This window comes from Metarhizium acridum (genome assembly GCF_019434415.1).
Source record: "Metarhizium acridum strain ARSEF 324 chromosome Unknown scaffold_31, whole genome shotgun sequence".
In the NCBI taxonomy this organism is placed as follows: Eukaryota; Fungi; Ascomycota; class Sordariomycetes; order Hypocreales; family Clavicipitaceae; genus Metarhizium; species Metarhizium acridum.
The window spans coordinates 1,584,373-1,605,061 of NW_027094018.1; the positions used below are offsets into that span (position 1 = coordinate 1,584,373).

Genomic DNA, 20,689 nt, shown 5'->3' on the forward strand with positions numbered 1-20,689 from the left:
TTATATTAATAACTTTAAAGCTATATACCTTAATTAATTCTTAAATTTTAATCTTTTAATAATTTATAAATTATAATTAAGTATAAGTATTATCTTTTAATAGTTTTAATTACTTAATTATAAGCTATTTACGCTTAAAATACGTTTATAAAAGCTAATAATTTATTTAATATAAGATTTAAGTATATATTAAGCTAATTAAGGTATTATAGGTAATATTACGTTTATAAAGAGCTAAACGTATAATATATCTCTTTTTTATTATTATAAGCTTTTTTAAATACCCTTTTTATAGCTTTAAAGTAAGTATATAGCTTTTAATTTACTTCTTCTTTATAGCTTTAATTATTAAAGATATTATATTAAGCTTACGTGTAATAACTTTAATAGCTTTATTAGTATTTAGCTTAGCTATTATTATAGCTTTAACTTTTATATTAAATTAATAGTCTTTTTAATAATTAACGTATAATTTAGCGCTAAAATTACGCGTTTTTAATATCTTTTATAATAATTATAGCTGTTTAAAAATAATGTTAAACGCGTTTTATAGTGTTATGGGGATATGGGCCGGGGGGCGCAGACTTTTGGTACCTAGGTAGGTACCTGGCATATGGTAAGCACCCTGCGACGTGCTTATGTAATAAACATCTACGTCCCTGATGTGTACGTCGGCCACCCTTGGCGATGATCATGTGTTGTCATATGTTTGTAAAACGCCTCCACGACAGCAGGAAGTCCCAGGTGAGGCATGCAATTTTCCATTTTGCGCATTAAATGCATTATACTATGCAGACCTCTAGTTGAGTTCGTCAAAACTACGCATTCGATCTCGCGATCACCCCTCAGTAGCCGCCAGAGTTGAGCAAGACGAATTTCCGGCCGACGCTTTTAGCACGCCGGCACGTCGCCTTAATGCCATCACCTGAACAAAATGCATACCCGAACGATCCAATTCATGCACTTCCACTTGCTGCTGCGACGGCCTCTATGAAGCCGACAAGAGCTAGGATCTCAACATCCTCTGTCGAAAGACTTCCTCCATCTCCTTCAGACTCTAGTTTACCTTTCAGGATGTCCAATCCTTCTGCAGCCTCCTTATATGCCTCAACATTATCCCCTCCCAGCTCTAGGCCAATGTCACCAGCTATACAAGGCTCTTCGGGGGGTACGACAATTTCAGAACCAGTATTCGATGCTTATCCCGGACGCGGCATATCAGACTCAGCCTTCGACAAGCCAGGAGAACCCGTGCATGAAATTATTCAAGCTTTCGTCCCAAACGTATCGGTATACGCCTCTGAAGATACAGAAATCCTGATCAAGGAGAAGGGCTTTCGCAATGGCCTCTGGGAGTTGTTACGGCCTTTTGGCGAGAAAATTCAAGGCAGCGTTACAGTACGAGATAGTCAAGGAATGAGCCGTGTATTTGAGGACTTTGCTATCCGATTCACAAAATTGGGTGAGAATATTCAGAATTTAGGTTCAACCATTTCGAAGTCTCAGCCGACATTGGTCAATACCGATCCAAAAAGTGCCCAAGAAAGCACGGAAAGTGACAAGGTTGCTCTTGCTCAGATTGAGAGCGTCGTTGATCGGCACTTATCCTTTGCTGAAGGTTCGATTCTTAGGCCGCCCTCACCAGCACTAGACGCTTTACGGCAAGGTCTAGATCGTGATTCTGCATCACCATACTATTCTCTGTATTTGAGGCGCTTATTGTCCGGCACGCCGATTACACCTCACGAAACCTTCGCGCATCCTGTGGCCTGCGTCATAGCTATCAGCTCTCGAAATGGCGCACCTATTGAAGAATTGAGAAAACTGTACTCTGAGAGTAATCAGGGCAGCAGAAAGCTGCCTCTTTGGGCGGACAACGACTATCTTAGATATTATGTCCTTGTTCACGATGAAGAAAATGATGACATCACCCGATCAATGGGCTTCTTTGAGCAGATGAAGCGCCACCTAGGTCTGCATTGCCACCTTCTCCGATTGCGATGTAGTAAAAGCGCGGAAACAGACGACGACAGCATACCACTGCCATGCAGTGATTGGATGCCCGCTGCCGAGGAGCTGGCTAGGATTCACAGGAGCGAGGATGGAGAGGATTTTGAAGATCCCACGCAGTATATATTCGAATCTGATGCAACGGCAATACGAACATTTGTTCGAGAAATGGTTAGACAATCAGTTATTCCCACGATGGAACGGCATATCTCAGTGTGGAACGACCAAGTTGCATCACGCCGAAGAGGTATCGCAGGTCGTTTCATAAATCTATCTCGGAAATGGACAGGATTTGGAAGCACCTCCAGATCTTCCTCAAGTGGGGGCCCCTACTCAAGGGATAACTATGATCATTTAGGGTATTACCGCGCTGATTCGGCCGAGGCTATCATTCGAAAGCTTGCTGATTTCGCTTTCATGTTGCGTGACTGGAAGTTGGCTCATTCAACATATGAACTCTTGCGGTCGGATTTTAGTGAGGCAAAGGCTTGGAAATATCATGCGGCTGCGAATGAAATGGCGGCACTTAGCTCACTGATGGCACCGCAAAACTCGGCTTCCAAGACACGTGCAGATTCAATCGATCAAATGCTCGAGTCGGCATTTTACTCATATAACACCAGATGTAGTGCGCCATTTGGTGCCATTCGGTGTTTGCTCCTTGGCTTGGAGTTGTTGAGGACAAAGGGGGGTGCGTATGTCGATGATGCCAGCAGATGGGGTCTTCGGTTGCTTGAAGCCAGGATTCTAGGGCCAGTTGGCGATGCTTTACTAAAAGAGCGCCTCTGTATTTGCTACTTGTCTAAACTCGGCGTCGGTAGCTGGGGTTGGGGCAGTCGATATCGGAAAGCCGCCATATGGAGCATACTGGCTGCACAATCCTGGCATCAACAGGGCAAGTATCTCCCAGCCCAAAGATGCCTGAGTGAGTGTCACAACATCTATGGGAACCTACCCCATAGCAAAGGCATAGCACAGTTTCGAACCGCGGAAGAATACATGCACTCTCTGAGGCTTGAGGTTCTCGAGAAGCTTAATTTGCATGATGCTGCTAGGTCGGATCCGGGAAGAGAGGGAGGCACTCCAGTCATCGATGTTGAAAGTCAAGCATTCACGAACTTGCCTTCCAAGAGGGCAAGCACGGTTTCGAGAACTGGCATGTTGGAAACAGCTCCACTTCGAGGAGAGATTACGGTCGACTAGGCCAACACATGACCGTCATGAGACTGTTGGGATTCCCATCAAACCAAGGAGGCATATCAGCCCTGCCGAGTGAGCAAAGGCCAACAGATATTTGTTCGTAGCTCATCAAAAAAAAAAAAAGTTGTTAGGTTTAGTACCTTGATGACATGTAATAACAACTTAGGAGAGGACAGCGAGTGACCTTGCTTAGACTTAGGTACTTGAGTGCTAAAAACTCGCCAAGAAGCATTTCAGTAAGAGCTGCCACGTCCCATTAGCTCTTACCAAATAGCTTGTTGGAACCTTTCACTAGCCAAATCTTTTTTATACTGATTGACAAGAGCACCATCTAGTTGCCTACTTTAGCGCGTCAACAGGTTTTCTGGTGACTGTCTTCTAGCTATCAGATGTAATAAGATAATTAAATAAAATTTTACTTAATACATTAAACCTTTAATAATAGTGATAATTTAAGACCTATCTTGATAGTTGTACTGTCACCAGAACAGGGGCCGCGCGGGTAGGTGTCTACCTAGGAACCCACATGCGCAGCAAGAAGGGCCGTACGGCAGAATTGGTGGGCATTGGAGAGGTAACTACTTAAGCTACGAAGCTATCAATAGCATCCGAAAGCCCAAAGCCAAGGTTTGAAGCTGATAAAGGCAATAACAAACACTTCGAGGTGCCAGACTCCACCAGGCCAACCAACCAACCAGCACCGAAACCAGAAAGTGGGCCCAAGCCGTCATTTTGTTTGGAAGCTCTCTAGGCGTCAGCATCAAAAGCAGACATCAAGGAGCACCCACCAGCATTGTTTCCCACCTAGCTCGAGGCGCCGGGATGTTATCCTCTCGGGCTCAAATCTCCTAGTTTTCTATCTACTGAAGTGTCAGAAGGCGAGGCCTCTGGTCACCTCAATTTTGCTCACACAATCATTCGTGCTGAGGAGGCGTCATGGGTGACCTGGCCGAATTTCTTTCTGAGCACGACCAAAACTTCCGAAAGTATGAATCTGTGCGATCTGGGAAACTCACAAACTCTTCGGTAGTAGAACAACACTAATTCATTCTATGCGTTTACTTACAGAGCACGATTACCAGCACTCTACAGCGACTTTCGGCCACAGAGAACACTTAATCCAGATGGGTACCGTGCAAATATCGTTGCTTGGCAAGGGGCGTTATCATGCTTATCCTTGAGGGGTCTTCTTTCAGGTCGTGGCCCAAATTCAAGTCTATTAGTTCTAAATGTTGATGAAAATCTCCCTCACTACTTGGAAAGCAAACGGTTTGGCCAACCCCTCGCCCTAGGGACTGCGATACGACAGGCCATAGCTGATCAAAAATACATTTCTGTCGAAGAATTCTTACAACCCCAGGCCGCGACCTTTACCCAAAATCTAGTATCATTATCATGGAACGCTGCAGAGTGGGCCTTCAGACAGTTCGGTATCAAGGACAAGATCAGTGGCGATGATAGCGTTCCTATCGGGCAGTATGTTATTATGAACAATGTCGAAACAGTCTTTCAGGAGTTTAAGCAACAGGTTGCTGGAAGGACTTCCCACTTCGATCGAATCTTCACTAGATTACAATTCCAGTCTTTATTCGCGTCAACACTGGTGGCTGGTCAGTGTCTCTCGGAGGACGACTTGGAGGTACTCCTCACCTTCTCGTCCAGGGATAAGGGCTTCATCGACTATAGCGGCGGCATAATACGTATTCGAAGCTCTTCAGATGAGTCGAGCATAGGCCCAGAGGACGTTGCGGTAGCGTCGATAAAAGAATTGACTGCGAATCTTCGACATCAGACTCTTGCTCTCAACATGCGAATCGACTCTCTCACCCTCGAAATAAAGAGCGCACTAGCAAAAAACAATCGGGTTGCTGCACAGGCTTCACTGAAATCCAGGAAGCTGGCTGAATCCTCACTCGCAAAGCGATATGCCACACTGAACCAACTTGAGGACATAGCTGCGAAGCTTGAGCAAGCATCAGATCAAGTTCAGCTTGTTGCCGTCATGAAATCATCTGCCAATGCTCTACACAGTCTCAATACCCGTATTGGAGGCAGTGATAGAGTGGACCAAGTGATGGAGCAAATCCGAGAGCAGATGTTAGAGGTAGATGAAGTGGCGGCGATCTTAGCAGAACCTACAGGAGAAATGATCGACGAGTCAGAAATACAGGACGAACTGGAGGCATTAGAGACCGCAACCCGAGAGACAGCGCGTTTGGCCAAAGAAAAGGAGGAGGTGGAACACGAGACTGGCAAAATCGAAGAAATACAGAACGAATTAGCAAACTTGCCGAACGTTCCAACTGAAATTCTTTCAGAAAGCGACAAATCAAAGACTCAGACGATTGAGAAACAAGTCGCTAGTCTATCTCTAGATCACAGCTAGGAAATACACAGGAATTTAGAATACGTTTCAGTTGCAGTAGTATGTTCAAAACCTGACCACTATGAGAACAATCAAGCATTTGGGGTGCAGACAGTTTTCCACGAAGAAGTTGGGGCTTTTGCCGAGAATAAACGCGATTAACCTAGGATTTACGACCGATCTGCCTCTTGGGCGGCATTTGGACATCGGCTTCTCTAGCTGTGAAATGCGTGCAAAAGCATGACAAGGTCACATTTTCGTTTTCCGCCATGGCATATTGATAAATTGTATTTTACCTATCCACCTTACCCATTATGCCACATACCCCGACTATCCCATCTACTAAGCATATATTCATTATTGACCACCAGTCTCGGTTTCTGACGAGTTTGAAATGGCTAGTCCCGACTCAAGCGCGTCCACATTGGCGGACTCCCTGGCCACCGGTGTCGATGGAGCTTGAATTGAAGTTTGCATTTGTGCTTCTTTTTTCTGCAGCCTGGATTTAAAGGTTGCGGTAGTGGAGACCTCTTGATCAATGGAACTCTGCCGCAATTCCGTGGTCAATCTATCAGATAGCTGACAAATCTTGGTTCTGTCATGCGTATCATCCATAGAGAAACAAGTACTGGAGATTTGTTCTGTTCGGTCATGCATATCTTTTGTCGGACCCTTAGCTTCTAGCCTGCTTCGCCGCGCATTTGCAATCAAATCCTTGAAAGATGAATCGTGCTTCGCAGCCCAGGCAATGCCATCGAAATTTTTGTCCTGAATTGCGACCCCACTCGAGGTTGTTTTCGCTGTAGCGGTTGTTCGATGACCCTGTGTCTTCTCCCAGATGTCTAGGTCTTGCAAAAGCTGTGATCTTTTTCTGGGTGTGGCGGAATCACAATTAGCATTCCAAATGGTAATCCACTCTTTGTGACGTCTTTCCAGGATTAATCGAGGCCCTTGGTTGGATATTCCCAGCTCGGCCAACTTTTTTCGTAGTGCCTGTTCCTTTAGCATCGAGTAATTGAGGGCAGGCAGTCGTTCCAAAGTCGTTTGGAGGCGGGGTTGCTGCGCCTGTAATACCCGTCCAGCGGGAAAAGCTTTGCTCTCTGTCGATTCAGATATTGGCCCTGGGCATGTTTCTAGGTGTTGGAAAACTTGCCAAGCCTTCATTTTCTTTTGGCATGATGGACACGGCACAAGGGTGTCAGCTGACCAAATGTTAGCAAGATCCCAGTCAACCATTCGAGGACAGCGAACCATGTTCTTGGTCATGCTCAGAATAATCATCATCCTCACTATTACTGCCTCCATCGTCATCGGAGACTGTGATAGTTTCATCACCCTTCTTTCGCGCCCGAGACGCCTGATTTGCGTCCTCACGTCGACGATTGATCAGTCGAGCAGATGTCCGTATGCGTTTGGGTTCAGGGGACAAAGCGTTCGAAGTCGGCTCATCGCCTTCGATTTTCCGTTTGCAAGAAGCCGACGTGTTCAACTTGCTATGGGCTACGACCAAAGCTGAGGGTCGTGCTTTTGAAAATGCTTCAACAGATTCTTCCATTGACCAATTACTTCGCAGTTTGAGCTCTTGCTCGGGAGCTCGGCATAAGGGACACTTGCTATCATTGGACAAGGCTCGTCGTATGCAAATAGAGCAGAAGGTATGCGAGCATGTCGTAATCATTGGCGTCTTGTAAAAATCCTTGCAAACTTGACAGCGCATGGCTGCCTCAACCGCAGCCAGGCCGGCAAGGGCTGTACCAAGCCAATCTGTCGAGTCAGAAACATCATCCACTGGCATTTGGGCAAGGTTTCGCTATGCTCGTTATAACTGGCGTCTTCTGTGCTCCTCGTTGAAATGTCAATTGCGCAATTTCAGAGCGAAAACCAAGATCGTGAAGTAATCGACTCGGCATTGATTCGCGACTCGACGCGTTGTGGGGCGAATGACGATACCTGTAACGAAGCCAGAAGGCAATCCAAACGACACCACACAACTCTTGTTAGCAGTATCTACAGAGCACTTCTAGTCAAAGGTTCCTAGAACTGCCATGATAGCATCTGCAGACAGGATCGCGGTGAGCAAAAATCGAACTTACCCGCGCTTTGTAAGTTACCTACCGAGGTACGTAAGTTTGATTTTTTGAATCCGAGATCAGGCTTCTAAGTGGATTCACGTGACTTCGCGTCGTCTCTAGGCTCCTGGCGCGAAAGCCTGAGTCGCGTTTTCTGTCCCCTACTACAAGTCCTCCATCGCTCTGTACAGTAATTCGAGAAGTGAAGTCAAGAAATTTTTCAATGGATGAGCACAGGAAGTTTCTGGCAGATAAGCTACTTAGCGAGGGTCGACCGGTAAGCTCCATAGCATGGCACCCATAACCATCAACTGATCCATATCCAATTTGCAGATATCTTATCGGGCCCTAAGCTCATCGCTGGATGTCCATGTCAACAGAGCTAAAGGGTATTTCTGTCATCTGTCCCATTACTCGGCAATTTTGCCTCAATTTTCTCCTCTGAGCTTCTCCTTATAATATTTTTCTCTAACAAGTTTATGCAGCATGCTCTTCGACTTCCACCGGTATCAGAATGAACTGCTCCCAGACTCGATCTACGCCACATACCTGGTTTCTGGGTTTGTTGCCGCCACAAATAAGATACCAGATGCTGCTCAAATAACCAGCTCGTCTGACCTGCCGGAAAGCTTAACACAAGTAGCGAGCAACAGGAAGCTGACGCTTGTTGGGGAAGAAAATCTGCGAGGTTTGCCCCATCCTCAGGCCGCCCATTATCTCGGGAAGAACCCATTTCTGATAACTGGTAAGATGTACTAGGAATTCATACAAGCGTAACATCAATCCATGTGTATGGTTTGTCACCAAATACGATGAAGGATTTTTGGCTCTACGAAGATGCGGTAAACACAAATGATATCATGATAGTTGACCGCAAGCAAGCTGGACTACACGACAAGCATGGGGCAGTCCGCAATCCGCATATGCGTTTGCGAGATCGGAAATCACAGCCGAACTCATCCCCTTCTGGTCATGTGCAATCCGTAAAGCAAGAAAGTGAACCGACCAGCCATAACAGGCAAACAACAAGAGAGCCACCGCGGCAGGGAAAACAACAACCTGTTCCAAAGAATAGGGAGTTGGCCAGCACTTCAAATCGACCGGCCCCAAAGACAATTTTACAATCGTTTGCAAAGACACCCATCAATGCTCCTCAAAAATCTACGAAGCAGATTAAGCGAACTGACGAACCCACCGCCGCACTTTCCGATGATGGAGAGCCTGATGACACCGACATCCTACCTTCCAAATCCAGCTCAGCGTTGCATTCCAAGGCAAACTCACGCAAGGATAGAGAAGACGCCTTAAGGCGCATGATGGAAGAGGAGGAGGAGGAGGAGGAGGAGGAGGAGGAGGAGGAGGAGCATGATGATGATGATGATGGTGAGGGAAACAAGCGTGAAGTGATTGGGTTCGCGCCGAACATTGAAGCGGGTGAAAACCCGGAGTCCGAGTCCTTACCAGATGCAGAGCCCGAATCAGGGATATCCTTGACAGCACAGGCCGATAAGGAGCCTTCAGAGACAATTTCCAGTTCGGGGGACGGCCGGAGAAGAGGCAAGCGCCGAGTGCTGAAGAAGAAACGAATATTGGATGATCAAGGATACATGGGTACGTGCGGCGCAGTCCAGCTTCAACTACCAGCGCAACTTTATCAGCTTACAATGTGAATAGTCACGATTCAAGAACCGGGGTGGGAGTCCTTTTCTGAGGATGAGTTCACTCCGCCAGTGAAAAGGCCCACGCCGCCGCCAATGCAGCCATCATCGTCCGCGAAGGCAAAGAAAACATCAACAAAAGGCTCCCAAGGCAGTATCATGTCATTTTTTGCAAAGAAATAGTTGTACATGGCATGCGAGGGAATAGATTAAATGCTTTGATGAGGTGAATAGTGGAAAAAGTAGTCTTTGTTAGTAGCAATGTACGAAATTCGATGGTTCTTCAGTCTTCGACTTCCAGTTCTCGTACTGCGTTGGATTTTCCAACATTCGCTTGAGTAAAGAGCCTAATCGCCGAATACCCTCAATTATGGCATCCTCTGCCTCCCATGCAAAGCAAATTCGAATGTCACCTTTGAACGGAGCACTGCCTTCGTCCCCGTGAACCTCAAACATGCATCCATAACCTATCGCGAGATTCTCTTCTTCCATCGCGACGTCGGCGACTAGTTGGGAGCTCAGTGACAGTTCTTCTTTCGGAGACAGCCAGATAAAGTATCCGCCATAAATTCGAGCTCCGGTAAGACTCGTTTTCCGGGCACAGTAGCCCAGAGGCGTAACGTATTGATGAATTGCGATCATTGCGAGCTTATGTCTCCTCTGCAGAGATGGACAAACCGTGCGAGCTATGTGCTTCTGTAGTTCGCCAGTTCGGAGAGCTTCACCGAGTATCGCGGCGCACAGCTGACTCGGTGCTCCGCCTGACACTGTGGAAGCAGTGTTGCCTAGCCCAATGACGAACTTTGGGGAGGCTTCAACCCAACCTGTGCGGACTCCCGGCCCAGCAATTTTACTAAAGGACCCGTTGCTGACGGTGTAACCAAATTTGTCTGGGTCCTGCTCCGAAAATCCCAATGATCGTTCAATATCGCATAGCCTAGGCAGTCTCAAGTCACTCCTATTACCCTGTTCTTCTTCGGGGTCAACAGACCACTGTAAGAAGTCGTACACGTCATCACAGACCACGAGAGCATTGTGATCCCGTGCCAGCTGTACCAACTCTTCACGTCGTCGAAGAGACATGGTTTTCCCAGAAGGGTTTGCGCAAGTTGGTACAATGTACACGACATGCCTATACAGCTTTCTGGTCATGTCATGAGGCTTGACCGGCTGTGAGATTGTTAGATCGAGTGAGTACCTGTTGACCACTGGTGTTTTCGGGCCAACACTCACCTTTGGCTGCGGTTTTGCTTGTTCGTCTTGTTCTAGCTCCCTGATTTTGTTTTGCAGGAACAACAAGTTGATGCCCTCGTTATCTTCCGGTACTGCACGCAATTTTCCAGCAAATCCCGAATCTTGGAAAATTCCACACGCCAGGTAATAACAAGGAGCAATTATCCAAATGGCTTTGGTATAGTTTGGGTCAGTGAAGCTCTGGAGAATGCAAGCCAAGCTCTGGCTTGCTCCGCCTGTGACACAAATTCGATTTGGATCTGGGCTGACATTATAATGCTCGCCAAGCCATCTGGATAACTCGTTCTTCAATGTTGGGTGACCTGTACTTGGACCATATTGGAGAATAGGGATATACTCCTCACGGCGGAGGAGAACTTGCTGGCAGGCACTTGAAAGCATAGCAGCTGGCAAAACATCTGGTGACGGCCAACCACGCATGAGATTGATGTGGTTTCTCCTACTCAACAAATTCGATTCCATGCTGGTGAACAACACTCTCGTGGGGTGTCTACCTAGGGAGTTGATTAAACGCGGCCGGGAAAGCTTTCTCAGCCCCTCCTTCTCTTACCCTATGTTAGGTACGTACGTAGGCGGCTTCAGGCGCAGTTCCTGTTACCGGTCAAAGCAATAGTTGGAAAAGAAGACTCGTGAGGCCTCAAGAAACCAAGCGCGGGCTTTTATTGGCCTGGTAAGCTGCCTCATGTGAGAGGGCGTCCGAAGTGGGTTAAGTCTACATGGAGTAGTCGTGTGCCACGCAGGAACCTGATCCGAATATAATGGACCAGACTCATTTCCAGCTTCATCACGGCTCGAGCAGCCGGCACCGTGGAAAGCCGCAAGGCGAAAGAAGAAAAAAAGGATATTTCACCCTCGATGGACCCATACACCCGAAAGCAGTACGTATTCACCAAAGCAGCCGGCAGAACATTGATTCGGCACATCGTCGCATCACTACATATTGGAGAAGGCAAGTACCTACAAGAATAGCAGCAAAAGTGAAGTGGGGCCGGTCCACTTCTTTCCCTTTCCTCTACCATTATTAACATTGGGCATTAGATACAACATACCACCTGAGGGCGTGCATCAGCAAATAAATCGACATCATCTTCAGTCCGAACAAACAGAGAAGAACCTCATGGTTCATATGGCGACGACCCGGGACCAAATATCAGGTGTGGTTTTCGCTTTGCAATATCAAGGATGGTGTTCGCAAAAACACCATTTGCCCAGGCAAACCAACTGCGTGTGTATTGTCGGACGTGATTTACATTTACGCTTTCATGCACCAGGCCAAGTTTGGAGGACCGAAGGACTAGATTAAGGCACGCCTCGATCTCGTCATCATCTCCCGTGGTCTGTGCTTGAACCAGTAGACTCATCGGCCATGCATTTCGCAGCCCAATATGCGGCCCTTGTCAAGTCAATCAGCTCGTTCTGTTAAAAAAGCAAAATTTTCATTTAATTACTTACCGCCGATGCCCTCGAAATCCTTGCCTTTCAGGTAGTAGGGATTGCCCCGTTTTTCCAATATCATTTTTCTTGTATTTTTGTAAATTGGATCTTCAATTCCACAAAACCCCATGAGGGGCAAGGCTAGCAGAGATGGATAATTTGCATCGTCCATCATGATCGCGGAACCATAGCCGTCAACTTCGTACGCAAAAACTTGTCCGTACTTTGTGTGGGTGACCACGCCGTGCTCCCAGACAGCGGAGCGTAAAGAATCACCCCACTTCTCCAGCTTTTCTGCCAAAGATGCTTTATTTGAAGCCTTGAGGAACTTAGAGGTCCGGCGCAGCTCGACAGACATCATCGCGTTGGCAGGGATAAAGAAGCCTAAGATCGTGGCGTCATCACTAGGTCTGAATGCGGAGCGAATGAGACCTGTGCCGCTGTTGAGGGGGTTACCGTTTCCTTGCAAATTGAGTGTCTCTGTGCCAGTGCTTGTCCGTCTCTGAAAAGTGTACTCATTTCTCAAATAGTCTCCCGTTTCCGGGTCGAACGTCGGCTTTGACTGTGCTTCTAGGACTTGTAGGAGTGTTTCGACTGCGAGATACCATCGGTTGTTCAAGAAATCTGTCGAGCCTGTGTGTTCATAGAAGTCGTTCGCCAGCGCCAGAAAATGGGCTAGCGAATCAAGTTCGTACTTGCACTCGAATACAGCGCTGGGTTCATATGCTGGATGGACAACGTCGTCCTGACCATTGGACGTTATCGGAAGATCACTAATGGGAGGAGGCTGGAAAGCATTGCAGTATGGAGCCTCAATGACGTACTCCGCCTGTGTGTTGATGGCGCCCAAGATCAAGTCAAAAATGGCGGGATCTTTCTTTGCCAGCGTTTGATATGGACGCAGCTGGTTTGTTGAGTCGCGCAGCCATTCGGCAAGTATATCCCCCGTTATTATGAAGGAGTGATGCCCTTGCCAGGCACCGTCATCCAAGACAGTTCGCGATCCGCCGAATCGAACGAAGCCGGTATCTCTGCCTTTGGTATGGAATTTAATAGTCGTATCGGTTGTTGACGGGAAAGCGTTCTCGAATAATCGTGCCAGGTCTGGGTCCTTCATTCGTGTCGTGATGTCTGTTATAACTTTCTCGATTTCATCGGAGTGGAATGTCCGACATCGTCGCTCGGGTCTTTGAAACGGAAGTGCGAGAGGCCCAGTGCTCAGAGGCTTGCTAAGTTCATTAGCAACTCCCGTCAGGACACATTGGTAAACGCTGAGAGTACTTACTGCGGATAAGACGCATATGACGCATAGTCGGGGCAAGCATCAGCGGCATTGTGGATTGGAAGCTGAGGCTCTTTGTTGGCTATTGCTAGGCGGATGTTCACACAGAGCAGCGCGCAGACCGGGCCTGTGACGCGCATGGTGAGAGAATGGTGGAACTGTCAACGACACGCAACAGAGATAGATGTTGGGATACGGAGTACAATCCACAGAGAAGTGCGGAGTATCTGATGCTAATGATGCAAAGGTCCTGAAGTCAGGTTCAAAGACGCTGAACTGTGGATGTTCAACATGGCACCCTCTGTTGTTTCAAAATGATGTCTGCTGAGACGGGCGTGATGTAGTCCAATCTAAGGTCAGTTGTCATGTCTTGGTGTATTTTCAGTTACAGTGGGGCCGCAGCGGCGGATTCTTTGTGGAGGCGGCGCTCCTCGATGGGGTACGGAGGCTGGGACAGGATTCACAGGAATGATACCTGCGTACTCCGTACAATAGAGCAAGGTATTTGGAAAAGTTCCACGAAGTGGTGGTCAGTAATATTGGGGGCTAATTCAGCTGCGTGTCTGAAAAAATGTCCATCTCGGCCTGAAAATATCGCATTAATGTCGATGGGATGTGGTTGATATGCGGAGAAGACGTTTTTAAAGGTCATTCATTATCAAGAAGAATCGATATATTCGGGTATCTTCAAACACTCTATCTATGCCATTGAAAACAAAATAATCTTCGTAGATTTCACAAAACCAGATGCAACACCAAAACCCAGCTGGTATCCCAACCTACTTGGTTACTCCAGTAGGCACCCAGATTTGCAGCTGCGTACCCCGTACTCCGGACATAAGCGAAATATGCTAGAAAATTCATGTAGTGAGTTATTCCCTTCACCAGCCCCACGTTCGGCTGGATGCAGTGAACACTGGCGGCTTCCATTGTATGCGCCCCGGATCAAGCACCCGTCTCAGTTTCAGCTTTTGTTTTTCCCTCTGCTTAATGAGATTCTCTGGGATGACAATCTTATGATCGCTTTTGTGGTATACTTGCATTTTCATGGCTTGAAGGGTGTGTTCAACATCCTGCGTGGTCATAGCGAGAGCAGAAGATATTGCTTCAATGGTGACTTTGTCGTCCCGCTCATTGTACCCCATGAGCAGATCAAGGATGTTCTCTGACCAGTACTGACGATAGCTCAGAAGACCTAAATCAGAGAGCGGTTTCTCTGGTGACCCTAGCTTGCCTTCTATTTTGGAAAGCTCGTATGAAAACTGTATCAGAAGTCGTCCATACCCTTTTCGCTGATATTGAGGCAAGGTCAGAATGCAGGCAACATTGTATCCATCTGCACTCTCTTTTTCCTTGGAGAAATATCCAACAATATGACAGCCCTTATCCGTTCGGCTAGCCATCACGTAGAAAAGAAACGGATCCACATCGTAGTAAAGTGTTTTATGGTCAAGAAACATCTTAGATAGGAGGCAGAGATTTCTGCACCAAGTTCGCTGCCGGCGTCCATCAATCTCAAAAAATGAGACGTAGTCATCTCGGTATATCTCATTCCCTGGAGGATGCTGCAATGTGCACTTTTTCCTGTGTCGCAGAAACGCTGTTTCATCCCCATAGTAGCTCAGGCAAAATTCGCATATGAAGATAACGTCTTCTTGACTGAAAACCTCGGGATAAGGGGAGAAATACCAAGGGAACAGGTCATTTTTGCCGAATTGAACCTTCGATATATTTCTTATACGTGAGATCTCAGCAGGGTTTTGGGTCATAGATCCGGAGGTCCTTAGTTTTTCAATTTCTTCTTCCCGACTGAATTCACCTTCTTCCTTCTTAACATCGTCGTCTTTGTCATCCGCTTCTGTGTCGTCCGCTGCGGCCGGTGTTGCAGTTACGTCGGCGCTTGCTTGCGTTTGCGAATCAACATCGGGACCAACGGATGATGTCTGTCGTTGCTGTTGAGACTCTGCAAATTCTAATGGCTGCATGAGCTGGGCGCCTCTTTGAACCATTAAGGCATATAACACGTACCTGACCATGGATGAGGCGTCGCAGCCTCTGATTGAATCGACTGCTCTCTTTTACTGAGCCGCTTCTGCCCCTTCTTCGGAACTTGAGCTTTCTTGGTCTGTGATGACGTCCTTTTGGCTTTGGGATCTTTTGACTTGTCCTTGTCAGGATTTGGCCATTCCACTTCTTGTGTGAAGTCGATTCTTGTGACTGGAACCCATTCATCAAGTCGCTTATTGAAATTATCGAAGTTGCAATAGAATTGCTTGCCGCTCTTAGTCTCCTTGATGCTGAGAATCTCCGCGCGTCGTGGTTGGCCGTCCTTGACCACCCAGGCTATACAACCCGTTTTCAGTGTATCAGGCGTCGCTATTCCCTTTTGTCTTGGTGTGTCTGATCCGACAGTGGGTTCTCCCGCTGGTGTTCCCACAGCCATAATGAAGCATGTGGACGACCGTGGATGATTAATGATTTTACAAACCTTACACTCTTTTCGCCAATGCAGGAAAATAGTTATTGGCAGTTGATGCGGCAGTAAAGGTCCCCATGGCATAATTAAGCAGGCGGTGTGTTCAGAAAATCTTAACTTGGTACTCCATATAACTAACTAACCTCTTTAGATGCATACCTAGGTGATTGCATACCTGTCCAGGGTACCTAGGGTATGAACCACGACCCGCGACCACATAACTAATCTCCTGTACGTGTTCTTCCAGTATCTCAGCGCTTGGTACTGAGTATGTTCTTGGATCATGGCTGAGTTGTCTTCCAACTGGAAGAAGCTTCAGGCAAAGCTCAACCCTGGCAAGCAAACACGTCGCCCATCTTTGAAGCGTAAGGCAGAGGATGAAACGTCGAGCACATCCAAGATACCCAAGTTTTCAGCAAAGGTTTCTCGAAAGACCACGCAGTCTTTAAACACCAAGGTTAAGCGGATTCCGAAAATGGGTGCGGTGCATAGTTCCAGAGTGAGAGATGAATCCAACATTGGCCAGTCACCATCAATCGGGCTTTGGGCAACAGACCGGGACGTTTCGAGTGAGGCTCTAGCAGAGGCATATGGCCTCGGTATCAAGGAGAGTTCAGTGACCATGGCTTCTCATAGTGATAAAGTCAATCATGGTCGATCATGCAATGTCGATGTTGGAAAATATGTTGGACTGGATTGCGAAATGGTTGGAGTTGGCCAAGGAGGACATGAGTCAGCTCTGGCTCGAATCAGCTTGGTTGACTTCCATGGACGACAAATTTACGATTCTTATGTGAAACCAAAGGAACGGGTCACTGATTGGAGGACGGCTGTGAGTGGCGTATCCCAAAGAGAAATGAGGTTTGCGAGAGAGTTCGAAGAAGTTCAACGAGAAGTATACAATATCATCGAAGGACGTATCTTGGTTGGACACGACATAAACCATGATCTAGATGCGTTGAAACTGAGCCATCCTCCGAGGGATATTCGGGATACCGCCAAACATCACGCATTCAAGAAATACGGACATGGGCGAAAACCTTCTCTACGAGTTCTGGCTCGAGAACTTCTAGCTATTGAAATACAAGAAGGTCCACATTCTAGCACCGAGGATGCACGTGTCACTATGCTCATTTTCCGAAAATACAAGTCGAGTTTTGACACCGATCACGCAAATCGCTATCAACATAGGACTCCTCCAGTCACTGCAAGGAAATCCAAGAAACATAGAAGGAAACATTAATCTTTCTCTAAACTACCACTACAGTGGAGCATTACCTGCGGTGTGGAATTTTCATTACTTGGGAGACAACGATTGTCAATATAATCCTGTCGGAAAGAGTAGCATGCTCAATATGGAATTTGCATCACAAGGACCACGGGAATGTACGGAGGGACTTCTTGCTCCCTTGCAAATCAATTGCAATCTGGACACACCGCGTCTGTCTGGTATCTATAGCGGGATCCCTTCCAGTAACTCTATAGCACCTTCTCGCCCGACAGTAATGATTACATCTCCTAAGGGTTTTTGTTGCAAACCCAGCTTCGCAGTATTTGAAGTAATACTGTGCACGATCACGTTAGTGGAATTGACCAGACGAGACACGACGAAACACGAATCGGGGTATCTTGCCTCCCATTTTCTTCGAAAGACCTCAACGGCCTCTTTCGTCATTCCTGGGTGATTATGCAAAAGTGCGGGCTTGATTTGACTGTCAAAATGGCACTGGAAGTTTTCGTTCCACAAGCGTAAAGTCCTGGCGTAATGCCCACCGATGTTTTCCACCTTTTCGATTATGAGCGTGCCGTGGGACTGCTCGCTGATATGGCCCAAAAGTTGTGTGGTTGAGGGCAGGTATCCTCCTGGGAAAATGTATTTGTTGATAAAACTGTGCCGTAATGTTACCTCGTGTGAACATGCATAATGGCATACGAGCATTAAAAAACGTACTCTACTGATTTGGAGTATGCCTCATGACGGTTCTCAGGCATCGTTATACACTGGAACATCGCGATGCCTCCATCTGGCTTGAGGAGCCTATTCACACAATCAAAGTAAGTGCCCAGGTACTCCTGGCCAACTGCTTCGAGCATTTCGATAGACACAATCTTGTCGTATGGCTTTTCAGGGACCGGGAGTTGGCGGTAGTCTGTCAACAGGACCTCGATACGTTCATGGAGTCCAGCAGCCCGCACTCGTGCTTCTGCCAACTCTTTTTGCTCTTTAGAAAGTGTTATGGACGTTACTCTGCAGCCAGTTTTGCTGACAGCTTCAATGGCAAAGGAGCCCCAGCCAGTGCCTATCTCAAGGACATGATCTGTCGCTTTGAGCTTTGCGCCATCGATAAAGCGAGTTAGTTTTCTCTGCTGGGCGGCTTCTAGACTCTCATCACCTAGGCCGGAATCGATCCGAGTTTGCCACACTGGGCAAGAATATGTCATGTCGCTTGAGAGGAAGGCAGCAAACATGTCGTTACTAATGTCATAGTGTGCCGAAATGTTCAGTAGCGAATTGGAGAGAGTATTGGTGGATCTAGCAAGATATGACAGTGATGATGAGATCCTAGACACGACCGTGGTTCCGTTGCGCATGCGGTCTCTGTTGATGATGAAGAGCTGCATTGACGCACACTGGTCATTGCCATGTTCATATACCAGACCAACGCAGAACCCTAGTGGGAGCTCACCTGGAAAAATGAAGTCAGGTCTTCGCAAAGGATATCTCCAAGCATGTATGCCTCGGAAAATCCTATGTCAGCGAATAAAAACAGCCGCATCCAGAATGTCTCTTTCTTGACGACAATCTCCACGCGAGGCGTAGTGCCGGCTCGCCTCTCATGAGTACCCATAGGCGACGGGTCAGCACCAGAAGAGAGCTTTTGACCAAACACATGACGGGTCCCGCCGGGTTCGTCGACAAGTAGAAGCGTACCGGTGTCGATGCATGATAGAGTAGTGAGAATGGCGGATCTTGCTACAGACACGGCAGGTGCCCAGGCCAAGCCAACTATCGTACTTCGAATCAAGTCTGATCCATCTCTCAGATGCCTGTTGAGGGTTTCCGGCAAAACTGGTAGATGCATTGTATGGAGGGAAAATTTACTGCGCACACGCATGAAGGGACTGGCAGCAGTCTACGAAGTGGCACTTGGGTAATTCATTTGATGGGCTCTTGCAAGGTTTTAAGTTTAAGTCCTGCAACATGTATACCATCGATCGTCCGCGGCGGACTCGGATAGAATCTATGACACGTTCTGAAACGCTCGGACGTGTGGACCCTGAATGCTGGGCACGGTCTACGTGGGTGCCCAGATGCCCACCGTTCTTAATAGACCATTGGGACTTTTCCAGATGTCGGTGTACGCTGGTGTAACCCCCCTGGTTGGTACAGAAGATGATGAGCAAGATCACGGTGTATATACTCCGTACGATAATCGACAATACCGGGGTCATTTATTGACTGGCCAGCCTTGGATTTGACAGATACCGGATCAGCCCAGCTGTGTTTCCGTACACAGAAATAGTATAGGAACTAAACTGAGCTTGTGGGCGGCAAAGACCTGTTGCATTACAAGCCAGACAAGAAATCATTTACAAGTTGAGCCCCCAGCTACTCCGTATTCAGAGAACAACCAATTTCCACATGCCGAGAAAGGCGACGGTGTGGATCACACGATCCTTTTGCGTCTGGCTTACCTAATAAGGCGACGACACGGTAGGCTACTAGTACTAGTACTAGGTACCTAGGTACTTCGCCCACATGGTGGCTTTCCAGGTGTCGCGTTGGATACGCGTCTCGGCCCAGTCCTACTCCGTACTCAATTAGGTTTTTGAAGAGTCCAGAGCGGCGCATTCTGACCACTTGAGTCAATCGATAGTACCTACTTCACCGAAGTATTTGCCTTGAATACGCGCTTCAACGTAGCTTAAGAAAGCACCAGACATCAAATCTGCGTGTCGCGGGTTTTCCGACGATACGGAGAGATTCCAGCATGTCACCACCTATACTCTCAATTACCGACAACGTAGCACCGGGTGCTTCAGTTCCTAGCTTGATGCCATGTCGAATTCAGCACGACGGGCCAATTGACCAAGCCACCACCTACTGGACGCCTTGCACAACCAAAGGTAGAGTTGCCCGCTGAGATACATCCCGACATGAACAACGATTGGTGCTGACGTCTAAGCATCCAGGGCCAGTCAAGGAATCATACTTTAGAGGGAAAAAACTAAAAGGGACGGAGTTCTCATTGCCAGAAGAGTATGAAGGACTTATTCTGCAACCTAAATCTGAACATCAGACCATGAGCAAAGGCATGAATTCCGCAGCGCCCCCAAAAGACCAAGAGACCGGAGAATCAACCACAATTCGTAGCCTTCAAGTCGTCTCTAGATTTCAAGGCATTATTGTATGGAGACAGGACCATTCTGGGAGTGACTCGCCAGATTTGTATACCCGGTCATTAAAGGAATGGCTTAAGACTGCCAACAAGGCAAGTACAATATGTCCCAGCATGTCTGATGATACAGCCGCTGATTGTGGTAGATCCATACGCCCTAGCGCTCTGCTGAGCGATGAGGCTCTATTGACGAATGCAGACTCGGCTGGTAATGGATGACGGTCTATGTCTCAACTTGGGCTCAATTATGGCCCAGAACTTGCCAAGTTGTTTGATATTTTCGGGGCATATCATCATGGAATCTCTACTAGATCTTACCAACAGCTCGCCAAGACGACGCAGGGTTGAGCGGTGAATACTTCATGGTTTCGGCGTTCTTGGCCTATTATGGTGGTACTATGAGTACTATGAATAGATATATGGCCAAAAATACAGTGCCACTAGATGCTCTTGATCTAGCCCTTTTTATTTATTTATTTATTTTTCATATTTTTTTTTTTAAAAAAAAATAATGAATAAATATACCGTATGTATTTTATGT

The 20,689-nt window shown here is 47.2% G+C and overlaps 10 protein-coding genes across 12 annotated transcripts; 5 read left to right on the forward strand and 5 right to left on the reverse strand.

Annotated features, from left to right (window-relative positions):
• Positions 1 to 707: 707 nt before the first annotated feature.
• On the forward strand, positions 708 to 3,636 carry J3458_005320 (uncharacterized protein). Its single transcript, XM_007816335.2, has one exon. It carries the CDS (start codon positions 916 to 918, stop codon positions 3,211 to 3,213), a length of 2,298 nt encoding a protein of 765 aa, XP_007814526.2. The 5' UTR covers positions 708 to 915; the 3' UTR covers positions 3,214 to 3,636.
• A 351-nt stretch (positions 3,637 to 3,987) lies between these two features.
• Positions 3,988 to 5,627, forward strand: J3458_005321 (uncharacterized protein). Its single transcript, XM_007816334.2, has 2 exons — positions 3,988 to 4,196; positions 4,279 to 5,627. Exons 1-2 carry the CDS (start codon positions 4,147 to 4,149, stop codon positions 5,594 to 5,596), a joined length of 1,368 nt encoding a protein of 455 aa, XP_007814525.2. The 5' UTR covers positions 3,988 to 4,146; the 3' UTR covers positions 5,597 to 5,627.
• A 211-nt stretch (positions 5,628 to 5,838) lies between these two features.
• On the reverse strand, positions 5,839 to 7,817 carry RAD18_1 (E3 ubiquitin-protein ligase rad18). 2 transcript variants are annotated; one of them, XM_007816333.2, is made up of 2 exons: positions 6,827 to 7,817; positions 5,839 to 6,777 (listed from the first exon to the last, which is right to left on the reverse strand). In XM_007816333.2, exons 1-2 carry the CDS (start codon positions 7,368 to 7,370, stop codon positions 5,933 to 5,935), a joined length of 1,389 nt encoding a protein of 462 aa, XP_007814524.1. In that variant the 5' UTR covers positions 7,371 to 7,817; the 3' UTR covers positions 5,839 to 5,932. The 2 variants fall into 2 exon arrangements, with proteins under 2 accessions (XP_007814524.1, XP_065976264.1); XM_066118743.1 differs by having other exon boundaries at positions 5,873 to 7,677.
• Positions 7,818 to 7,822: 5 nt separating this feature from the next.
• On the forward strand, positions 7,823 to 9,499 carry cdc27_1 (CDC27 protein; the record flags this gene model as incomplete). 2 transcript variants are annotated; one of them, XM_007816332.2, is made up of 5 exons in its annotated part: positions 7,823 to 7,921; positions 7,978 to 8,033; positions 8,130 to 8,332; positions 8,404 to 9,255; positions 9,319 to 9,485. In XM_007816332.2, the coding sequence occupies exons 1-5, from the start codon at positions 7,868 to 7,870 to the stop codon at positions 9,483 to 9,485; spliced, it is 1,332 nt and encodes a 443-aa protein (XP_007814523.2). In that variant the 5' UTR covers positions 7,823 to 7,867. The 2 variants fall into 2 exon arrangements, with proteins under 2 accessions (XP_007814523.2, XP_065976265.1); XM_066118744.1 differs by having other exon boundaries at positions 7,823 to 8,332; positions 8,395 to 9,255; positions 9,319 to 9,499.
• Positions 9,002 to 11,218, reverse strand: YEY2 (Valine--pyruvate aminotransferase). Its single transcript, XM_066118745.1, has 2 exons — positions 10,536 to 11,218; positions 9,002 to 10,472 (listed from the first exon to the last, which is right to left on the reverse strand). Exons 1-2 carry the CDS (start codon positions 11,016 to 11,018, stop codon positions 9,555 to 9,557), a joined length of 1,401 nt encoding a protein of 466 aa, XP_065976266.1. The 5' UTR covers positions 11,019 to 11,218; the 3' UTR covers positions 9,002 to 9,554.
• Positions 11,219 to 11,372: 154 nt separating this feature from the next.
• On the reverse strand, positions 11,373 to 13,860 carry J3458_005326 (uncharacterized protein). The gene is made up of 2 exons (XM_066118746.1): positions 13,276 to 13,860; positions 11,373 to 13,215 (listed from the first exon to the last, which is right to left on the reverse strand). Exon 2 carries the CDS (start codon positions 13,105 to 13,107, stop codon positions 12,001 to 12,003), a length of 1,107 nt encoding a protein of 368 aa, XP_065976267.1. The 5' UTR covers positions 13,108 to 13,215; positions 13,276 to 13,860; the 3' UTR covers positions 11,373 to 12,000.
• Positions 13,861 to 14,153: 293 nt separating this feature from the next.
• Positions 14,154 to 15,715, reverse strand: ESA1 (Histone acetyltransferase; the record flags this gene model as incomplete). Its single annotated transcript, XM_007816329.2, has 2 exons — positions 14,154 to 15,244; positions 15,301 to 15,715. The coding sequence occupies 2 exons, from the start codon at positions 15,713 to 15,715 to the stop codon at positions 14,154 to 14,156; spliced, it is 1,506 nt and encodes a 501-aa protein (XP_007814520.1).
• Positions 15,716 to 15,935: 220 nt separating this feature from the next.
• J3458_005329 (uncharacterized protein) lies at positions 15,936 to 19,375 on the reverse strand. The gene is made up of 4 exons (XM_066118747.1): positions 18,436 to 19,375; positions 17,700 to 18,364; positions 17,382 to 17,637; positions 15,936 to 17,313 (listed from the first exon to the last, which is right to left on the reverse strand). The coding sequence occupies exons 1-4, from the start codon at positions 18,862 to 18,864 to the stop codon at positions 17,116 to 17,118; spliced, it is 1,548 nt and encodes a 515-aa protein (XP_065976268.1). The 5' UTR covers positions 18,865 to 19,375; the 3' UTR covers positions 15,936 to 17,115.
• Positions 15,999 to 17,401, forward strand: REX4 (3'-5' exonuclease). The gene has a single exon (XM_007816328.2). The coding sequence runs from the start codon at positions 16,032 to 16,034 to the stop codon at positions 16,989 to 16,991; it is 960 nt and encodes a 319-aa protein (XP_007814519.1). The 5' UTR covers positions 15,999 to 16,031; the 3' UTR covers positions 16,992 to 17,401.
• A 183-nt stretch (positions 19,376 to 19,558) lies between the features above and the next one.
• J3458_005330 (uncharacterized protein) lies at positions 19,559 to 20,686 on the forward strand. The gene is made up of 3 exons (XM_066118748.1): positions 19,559 to 19,876; positions 19,943 to 20,241; positions 20,295 to 20,686. The coding sequence occupies exons 1-3, from the start codon at positions 19,741 to 19,743 to the stop codon at positions 20,307 to 20,309; spliced, it is 450 nt and encodes a 149-aa protein (XP_065976269.1). The 5' UTR covers positions 19,559 to 19,740; the 3' UTR covers positions 20,310 to 20,686.
• The last annotated feature ends 3 nt before the right edge of the window (positions 20,687 to 20,689 follow it).

Bases quoted from the DNA above. Each gene is read 5' to 3' on its own strand.
- J3458_005329 (XM_066118747.1), bottom strand. From the start codon at position 18,864: ATGCGTGTGCGCAGTAAATTTTCCCTCCATACAATGCATCTACCAGTT. The intron at 18,365-18,435 runs GTGAGCTCCCAC...GCGTCAATGCAG, and splicing joins ACCTGACTTCATTTTTCCAG to CTCTTCATCATCAACAGAGA. The intron at 17,314-17,381 runs GCAAGATACCCC...GATCGTGCACAG, and splicing joins TCTTTCGAAGAAAATGGGAG to TATTACTTCAAATACTGCGA.
- RAD18_1 (XM_007816333.2), bottom strand. From the start codon at position 7,370: ATGCCAGTGGATGATGTTTCTGACTCGACAGATTGGCTTGGTACAGCC. The intron at 6,778-6,826 runs GTTCGCTGTCCT...ACATTTGGTCAG, and splicing joins TGAGCATGACCAAGAACATG to CTGACACCCTTGTGCCGTGT.
- J3458_005326 (XM_066118746.1), bottom strand. From the start codon at position 13,107: ATGAAGGACCCAGACCTGGCACGATTATTCGAGAACGCTTTCCCGTCA.
- REX4 (XM_007816328.2), top strand. From the start codon at position 16,032: ATGGCTGAGTTGTCTTCCAACTGGAAGAAGCTTCAGGCAAAGCTCAAC.
- J3458_005321 (XM_007816334.2), top strand. From the start codon at position 4,147: ATGGGTGACCTGGCCGAATTTCTTTCTGAGCACGACCAAAACTTCCGA. The intron at 4,197-4,278 runs GTATGAATCTGT...GTTTACTTACAG, and splicing joins CACGACCAAAACTTCCGAAA to AGCACGATTACCAGCACTCT.
- J3458_005320 (XM_007816335.2), top strand. From the start codon at position 916: ATGCCATCACCTGAACAAAATGCATACCCGAACGATCCAATTCATGCA.
- J3458_005330 (XM_066118748.1), top strand. From the start codon at position 19,741: ATGTCACCACCTATACTCTCAATTACCGACAACGTAGCACCGGGTGCT. The intron at 19,877-19,942 runs GTAGAGTTGCCC...CTAAGCATCCAG, and splicing joins GACGCCTTGCACAACCAAAG to GGCCAGTCAAGGAATCATAC.
- YEY2 (XM_066118745.1), bottom strand. From the start codon at position 11,018: ATGGAATCGAATTTGTTGAGTAGGAGAAACCACATCAATCTCATGCGT. The intron at 10,473-10,535 runs GTGAGTGTTGGC...ACAATCTCACAG, and splicing joins AAGCAAAACCGCAGCCAAAG to CCGGTCAAGCCTCATGACAT.